Raw genomic sequence first — 8,803 nt, 5'->3', positions numbered from 1 at the left:
GGGGTGTGGGTTGGTGGCAAGTTGAATATGAGTCTACAGTGTGTCCTATCAGCCAAAAGGGCCAACTGTGTCCTGGGGTGCATCAAGCACAGCGTAGTTAGCCGGTCAAGGGAGGTGACTGTCCCACTCCACACTGCACTTGGTGCGGCCCCACCTTGAGTACTGTGAGCAGTTTTGGGCACCTCAATATGAGAAGGACATCAAACTATTAGAGTGTGTCCAGAGGAGGGCGACCAAGATGGTGAAAGGTCCTGAGGGCAAGACTTATGAGGAGCAGCTGGGGTCGCTTGGTTTCTTCAACTTGGAGAAGAGAAGACTGAGGGGTGACCTCATCACAGTCTACAGCTTCCTCAAGGGGGGCAGCGGAGGGGGAGGTGCTGATCTCTCGCTGGTGACCAGCGATAGGACATGAGGAAATGGAATGCAGCTGTGTCAGGAGGAGTTCAGATTGGACATTAGGAAAAGGTTCTTCACTGGGAGGGTGGTCGATCCCTGGAACAGGCTCCCCAGGGAAGTGGTCATGGCACCAAGCCTGTCAGCGTTCAAGGGGCGTCTGGACAATGCTTTTAGTCATGGTTTAGTTTTAGGTAGTCCTGCGAGGAGCAGGGAGTTGGACTCAATGATCCTTATGGGTCCCTTCCAACTCAAGATATTCTTTGATTCTGTGATTCTATTATTCTCTTCTTGAGGGTGACCAAGATGGTGAAAGGTCTCGAGAGCAAGACTTGGAGATGCACACTCACACACAAGATTCAGGGAAAATACAAATGCACTGGTCCCCCTTCCAGCAGCTGACATCCAGGCACAGGGGCATTGTTACCCATGGTCCTATTCCAGCTTCTGGTGCTGAGATTCTCACTTGATTCAGTTGCCCTGGTCACCCAAGTAGTTGCATCTGGGACATGCACAGGTCCTGGGACCCGTGATGGTCTTGTCCCATTTGTCTGGCACTGAGACTTCCACTCACGCCACAGACCCAGGGGTGCTTACATCCCCAGTCTGACTCCAGTTCATTGTCCCAAATTCACTCACACTGCCACCCCCAGTAGCTGGCATTCTGGACACAAAGTCTTTGAGAGCCATGAAGATGCTCCCAAGATCTGTGGCCCTTCCGGCTCCTGATGCTGAGACCCTCACTTGTTCCAGTTGCTGTCGCAAATGGCCCAGGAATGCTTTTCCCTGCTGCTCTGACTCCATTTGCTGGCTCCATATTCACTAATGCTCATCTCTGCAGTTGCAGGCACTTAGTCCTTGCATCACTCACATGCATGGGGTAGAGTGTGGTATTACACAGAGATAGTTAAGAAAGGATTTAATCGATAAGAGAGATTGATGAGGTGCAGAGCTCAGGCAGGCAAGTGTACTGACCAGTGACTGTTTACATGTGACTGACCCCTTTTATACCCTTTTCTGTTCGTTCCCCCTCTTTGTTCCCCAACGATCCCTTTCTCCTAAACATTCCTTAATAAGTTTTGTTTAGTTCCACAGGCCCTCCCTTGAGTCTTCCGAATCCTCTTGTTCCTCACTTCCCCCTTCTTATCAGTTGCAAAGTCCAGGCTGACCCTCTCCAAAGCTATGCCTGGAGTTTCTTAACAGCCCATGGATTAGTGATTGGAGACTTTTGATCTTTGGCATTGTCTCTGTTATCCCGTGTCTATCAGGTTTGTGTCTCTGTGTGGTTTTGTTTATCAATTCCCCCTTTACTTATTATTCCATTTGCATTGAAAGTGACTGCGATTCAATAAACTTAATGAAACAGATGCTCTCGCCCTCCACATAATGCTTTGAACTTCTTTTATGGAAGCCAAATCGACTTCACCTCAGGTCCTCAAAAATGCAGAAACTGACAGTAACAGACTATAAATATCTGGAAGATAATTGGGAGATAAGTGACCACCAACAAAAGTTCAAGAAGTAATTTGTTTAATATTATTTATTTTTCTATGGCATGGCAATAGATTTTGTCCTGAAGAAAGGGTACGTAGCATGACCTTAGTAGGACTTCGACACATCTTATGTGACACTTTCATAATGTACTAAGAAAACATGATTTAAACATGAGTATTGCAGGGTAGTGCAAAATTATTTGGAAGTCAGACTTTGAGAATATTTAGAAATCACGCTCTATGGAAATGGTGGTGTCCCACAGGATCAGTCCTGGGGTCCAATTATTAATGACAAGAATGATGAAGCAAAGAGTATATATATATATTATATAGGCAGTTAACATCAGGCAGAGTAGGCTCAATAGTATATTAGTGGACAACATGAAAATTCAAAATTACTTTGACATGGAAGAAATACTTGTGGAAAAACAAATTGCAGTTTATTAAAGACAGACTGAGTTTTAAAAATAGTGCATAGCACAATTGTAGGGTGAGAGATTGTCGTGGTTTAACCTCAGTCGGCAACTAAGCCCCACGCAGCCGCCCGCTCCCTCCCCCCCCACCCGGTGGGATGGGGGAGAGAATTGGAAGAGCACAAGTGAGGAAAAACTCGTGGGTTGAGATAGAAACAGTTTAAGAATTGAAATAAAATGATAATAATATGATAATAATAATAATACACAAAGCAAGTGATGCACAGTACAATTGCTCACCACCCGCCGACCAATGACCAGCCAGTCCCTGAGCAGCGGCCCCTCCGGCCAGCTTTCCCCAGTTCATGTACTGAGCATGATGTCACATGGTATGGAATGTTTCTTTGGCCACTTTGGCTGTGCACCCTCCCAGCTTCTTGTGCACCTCCAGCTTTCTCAGTCGGTAGAGCATGAAAAACTATAAAGTCCTTGGCTAGTGTAAGCATTACCTAGCAACAACTGAAACATCGGTGCGTTATCAACTTTGTTCTCATCCTAAATCCAAACCACAGCATTGTACCAACTACTAGGAAGAAAATTAACTCTATCCCTGCCGAAAGCAGGACAGAGATGCATAATTACAGGAGATCACAAGCTAAGCATGAGTAAGCAATATCATGTTGTTGTGGAAGGCCTGAACTGTGTGTCCAGCTATGTAACCAGGAATGTTATCTGTAAGACACATGAACTGGTCCTTCTATTCTCTTCAGTGCTCTTAATCTCAGCAGGACCCTTGTAAAATACCCAAAGTTGATTCCTGAGAAAAAGAGGTGGACAGGATGCAATACAGCTCTACAGAGGTGTGCAACGAGAATGACCAGACCACATACCTTACAGTGGAAGATTTTGAAGGATTTGTAGCTATTGAGTCTGGAGAAGATTCAAGATAGAAATAAATCTTCAAATATGTAAAATACAGCTGCAGAAAGGACAAACAAATTATTCTCCTTATTTACTTTGGGTAGTACAAGGAATCTGTAGAAAGGGCAACTTCGATTGGACACTAAGGAAAGCTATTAATTGTGAAGATAGTAAAATGCTGCAATAGACTGCCTAAAGAGGTGAGAAATTCTTGTCACTGCAGACTTTCAGAAACTATTAAATAACCATCTCTCCAGATGATAATAGGTATGGTTGAATTTGCTTTAGGAGAAAGGGATGGACCAGATGGCCTCCAAAATTTTCTCCACAGCTTGTTTGCTATGATATTCCTTTAAACCCCTCATCTTACATTTTTCCCTTTAATGCTTGCACTAAAGGTTTTCTTTCTGCATATTAGTACTGCAGTGCAGCATTTTATCTTGCTCTATGATTTGAGCCACTGATCACCTGCTTCGCTGGTCACTGCATTAGTCCATGTGTTTGTAAAATTGTGGTTCTCAGGTGCATGTCTTGAACAGAAAGCAGCACACAAGAATGCAAATAAAGTTAACTCTAATAAATGTGCAGGAATAAAACCCTCTAAAGGCTGAACGATATTAAATATACTGAGGGCCAAAGAAATATTGGAGATAGTGTAAATGGAAACACTTCTATTTAGCCATCCCTAAAGGAACACATGTAGCTTGGGTTTTCTTGATTGTTCCCTATCATGCTTACTCTCTTCCCCTCCAGCAACTGTTCCTATCCTATGGCAAGAAAGAACGTTACATCCCACAGGGCATGCAACAGGAAGAGATATTTAAGAGCCTGGACATGAAGAGGACACTTAACTTGGCAAACTTGAGCTTTGGACTTATGTTTTCCTAGATTCCTGTTGAGGGTCCAGTACCAGAAAGCCGTCACTCTCACAGTGCCTGTAGCTGGAAAGGAGGAGTGCTAATTGCAGGAGGTCTGGGAGCAGCTGAGCAGCCCTTAGGTTCAGTTTTCTTTCTGAGGGAGCTTGAACATGGCTTTCAGTGGCAGACAGTAGAGACACACCCTCCTCTCATCCCAAGGTAAGTAGAAGGCATTCAGCAGTGAATCTTCGGCCTGTCTCTACCTACTTCTCTTACTAATGCAGTTCAATCTCATTTTGAACTCACAGGTATTCACATACTGCACATGTGCATGATGGAAAACTTCTGCTTGTTGGTGGAGTGTGGTTTCACTCATCCTCTGTGCCAGGCATCACTGTCATTGACTTAATGACTGGTCTCTGCTTGGACTATGCAATTAATGTGGTAAGTACTGAAATTTTTCTTTCGGGGTAAACTGTGTGTGAAGGAACATGGTAACTTTAGGGCTATTCCCTGAAAAGGAGTGGGGAATGCAAAGTAGGCGAATTTGTGAGTGGAATAAACATTTCTTGTTTCAGGTAGAATCTAATTTTGAAGTGCTTTTACCATCCCAGAGAACATAATAGTGTTAAGAGAGGGAGAGTCTGAGTGTGCAGAAGACTGGAGGGCATGGAGCTGCTCTATTCCAGACAGGGGGAGCAGAACTGAGATGGGCACCAGCATAGTAATTTCAGGATGTCCATGGAAGAAGAGAACAGATCAAACCAGAGCCTCAGTTAGCCTTTATGGAGGTCTGTGGTATAATTTCATTAGAAACTTCATGGTGGAAATTGCTGTGTGCTATAGCTGCTGTCTGAAGTACACAAAGCAAACGGCATGGAAATACTGGAAAGTCCACTTAAACATAAGAAAACTTTTTACTGTAAGGGTGATTGAACACTGAACAGGTTGCTTAGAGAGGCTGTGGTGTCTCCATCATTGGAGATATTCAAAACCTGACTGGGCAAGGTACTGAGCAACCTGCTGTAGTTGAGCCTGCTTTGAACAGAGGTGGTTGGCCTAGATGATACTCAGAGGTCCCTTCCAACCTCAACTATTCTGTGATTCTGTTCTATGATTCAGTGAAGAACAATCATACAGCTGATGTCACATAGCAGGATTTTGGCATACTCTGGGCAAAACTTAGTCTAAATCTGTGAGTAGCCCTCATCTGTGATAATAATACTGCCTGGAGTACAAGACCTGTTGGAGTGGGTCCAGAGGAGGGCCACAAAAATGATCAGAGGACTGGAACACCTCTCCTATGAGGACAGGCTGAAACAGAGTTGGGGTTGTTTAGCCTGGAGAAGAGAAGGCTCTGGGGAGACCTTATTGCGGCCTTTCAGTACTTAAAGGGGGCTTATAAGAAAGATGGGGACAGACTTTTTAGTAGAGCCTGTAGTGACAGGACAATGGGTGATGGTTTTAAACTAAAAGAGAGTAGATTCAGACTAGATACAAGGAAGAAAGTTTTTATGCTGAGGGTGGTGAAATGCTGGAACAGATTGCCCAGAGAGGTTGTAGATGCCCCATCCCTGGACACATTCAAGGTCAGGTTGGATGGGGCTCTGAGCAACCTGATGTAGTTGAAGATACACAGGTTATAAATCAGATGTTTCTTGGACCTCAGATGTATAACTATATACTTTAGGCTGTCTCCTTTGTGGTGAAGAGGGCATGACTGTTCATTGCTGCTTCTGATATAAGAACTAGGAGACATCAAAAGAAGCTGGCAGGCAATATGCTTCAATACAGTGCTTCATATGAAACATAGTTAAGCTCTGGAACTCCTTGCCACAGGACATGAATGCCAAAGGTTTACATGGATTCAAAAAGTGACTGGCTATGTTCTTGGAAGGAAAAACATAAGGTTCGGGGAGTACAAAGACATTCTCTCTCATTAAAAATCACTGAACTGCAAGTTGTTGGGTGGGTGGAGTATACTAGAAGAGTATATCATGGTTTCCTTGTTCCTAGCTATCTTTGCCCACATTTGTAGGTGGTATAGTGGACTAAATGGTCCTAGATGGGACCCAGTGTGGCTGTTCTTAACTTTCTGATGAAGGTACCATATGAAATATCTCTACAGCATTGTTATGAGGTACACATGTGTTGAAGTCCCGTATGTTCAAAATATCCTTTCCTTTTTTAGGAGCGCCTGGAGTGGCCATTAATGCTACATAATCATAGTAGTGTCCTTCTGCCAAATGAGAAGGAGTTGTTGCTTATTGGTGGTGGTGGGAACTGCTTCTCCTTTGGGACACACCTGAACCCAGAGCCTGTCTCATTGAGCCTCAGCAACATCCTGACCAGCCACTGACTGGGACCAAACAGGACTCAACCATCCTGCTGCACTGTGGTGAGACATCTATTCACTTGTAGGTCCAAGAGCGCAAAATGTTTCCACAAAGGTTTTGTATCCAAAATGCATTTCTAAAGGTGGGATAAGGAGGGATAGTTATGACAAGGGGTTGCATACCTCATGTGTCTTTTTTTTTGTACTGCTCTTTGTGTTGCTGTAAATAAAGTATCTCAAAAGTAGCTCTGTGGTGATAGCAGTAGTCCTTAGAGGTGAAATGAGGAACCGTGCTGTGTTCAAAAGGGACATGACTTTGCTGACTTGGAGGTACAGTGAAGCCACTGAGTCAAAAAGCTATTGGAAGTATTCAGTCAAGCATAATTAAATAGGTAAAAGGAAGTGTATCATCATAGGTCATACCTGAATGTTTCAAAAGGTCATGTCTAGTCTAGATATGACAAACTTACGCTCCTCTGATTCTTGTTGCCAGCAGCTCAGACGCCGCTAGCTGTAGCCCTTGCTTGTTTCCTGGGAGGGTAATGACATAGCAATAAAAGAGGGGCGGGGGGGATGGTACATGAAATCACGACTCGGCCTCATTGCTAACATTTGAGCTCTTCTTCTATGCCTGGGAAGGTGCCATGGTGAGGAGACTGTGCTTGGAACACAGTGTTTGAGCACAATGTTCAAACTAGGATGATGTTCTTGAGAAGAGACATACACTTCTGTCTATATGTATTTTATACAGGATGACCAAATTAGTTCAGGGAGGTTTTTGTTTTGGGGAAAGCCCCATGGAAAACTACTAGAGAGAAACTCCTTGGAACATAAACTAGAAAATGAGAAAGGGAGATCTCTAAAGCTATTGCAGTACCAAAATTGGTTGAAGCTGCTGATTGGGATCACGTCTGTAGGCATCCAAAAACCAGATTGCCTTCTGAATTCTTCAATGAGAATAGGTGTCTATAAACCTGTGAAATTAAGGAGAAGGTGGAATAACCTCAGTGGCTCTTCATGGCTTCTACTGGCTGTGATAAGGAAAGTGGTACACAAAGCAAAGTGCCTTTGAGAGCACCTGCTGGGCCTTGAGTATATCCAAGGAGCTGACAGATACTGGAGCCAGGACTAGGCCCTGCAGTCACTCGGCTCCATTTCCCGTCAAGCTCCCTCCTCCTGCAGTTGTGAATGGCCAATGTCCAGGATCTGGAGGAGATTAGGGAGGTCCTGTGACTCAGCAGGGTCTCAGGTGTGGAGTGTGTAAATAGAAAAGATGAGACGTGCAATTCACTGCGGTGTTCGGGAGGAGCCAGAAGAGGAATTGCAACTTGATGCACTTGAACACGGTCTTCCTGCTGCAGAAGGCACATGAATCAGGTGACGCTAGGAACTGCATTATGAATCCATGAAGGACTTCCCAGTTTGCATCCCCAGCAGGCTATGGAATTAACTCCGGTTATAAGCTGGATCACCTATATTCCTTGTTGCCCTTTTCTTTTGCTCGGTGTCCTGCTGCTTTGTGTCAGGACAGGATGCAAAGGTAAGAAAACAAAAGCTGTAGAGTGGATTCACAGAAGTAGTGCACTGGAGCTGGTTTTCTTTGTGATCCCAGTAAGAAAAGCACTCAGACTATGTAAGGTATTGATTAAAATGCCATTTATTGAAGGTAAGACCAGAAGGAAAAAGAGGATCATATAGATAATCTTAACGTCCCTTCAGATGCTGGGAACATGGAGCTGTGCCAAGTTAGAGTGACCTCCAATCAGGGCACGGCATGCAGTGCAGATCATGCCTATGGAGAGGTTCCACTGACAACTTGGTCTCTTGAGCTCTTATTTTCTTAGAACAGAATAATACCGTTCATCATTTCTACTGTCAAACAAAAGGATGTTCACTTGAGAACCTGCTGCTTTACTTTATGATAAAGAGAAGGACATGCAGGTGATGTAATGGCCAGTGCCAAGTGGGAGCTGTCTACAGGTTCCTTTGTTACCATTTTTAGGTGGCTAACATTATCCTGTGAGCAAGGGGTATGTGCAGCACAACACAGGCTTGAAGGCTAAGCTTTATTTGCCACATAGCACAGCACCAGGCCCATGCCCTCTCAAGGTTAACTGTTAAATGGATCACTAACTCCTGTACAATATTATTCTGGTTAGGATCACTACCCTAACCTTCCCCCTTTGACAGCCAGCATTTGGCTGTGTGTTCAGATCTTAGGTCTTGGTTCAACAGAGTGATGGAATGACCCCTTCAGTCACACTGCTGAGGTGGTGAATGACCAGAGAGGTGTGAAATTTTCTTGCAGGGCTCTAGTGTTAGGGGTAGCGGAGAAATGCAGACAGGCGAGAGCAGAATTTTCCTCTCAAATGTATACCACAGGCAGCAGCA

At 44.3% G+C, this 8,803-nt stretch overlaps 1 protein-coding gene across 1 annotated transcript in view; it reads left to right on the top strand.

Moving 5' to 3' along the window:
* LCMT2 (leucine carboxyl methyltransferase 2) overlaps positions 1–6,644 on the top strand; it is a 70,399-nt gene extending 63,755 nt beyond the window's left edge. Inside the window, exons 10-12 of the mRNA XM_009333478.1 lie at positions 4,109–4,296; positions 4,386–4,521; positions 6,269–6,644. Coding sequence (XP_009331753.1) covers positions 4,109–4,296; positions 4,386–4,521; positions 6,269–6,436 — 492 coding nt within the window. The 3' untranslated portion in view covers positions 6,437–6,644. The remainder of the gene's footprint in view (positions 1–4,108; positions 4,297–4,385; positions 4,522–6,268) is intronic.
* Positions 6,645–8,803: the final 2,159 nt, after the last annotated feature.

This window comes from Pygoscelis adeliae, unplaced genomic scaffold (genome assembly GCF_000699105.1).
Source record: "Pygoscelis adeliae isolate BGI_AS28 unplaced genomic scaffold, ASM69910v1 Scaffold271, whole genome shotgun sequence".
Classification (NCBI taxonomy): domain Eukaryota; kingdom Metazoa; phylum Chordata; class Aves; order Sphenisciformes; family Spheniscidae; genus Pygoscelis; species Pygoscelis adeliae.
Note: the sequence above shows the minus strand (reverse complement) of the source record. Positions and strands in the feature narration are given on the sequence as shown.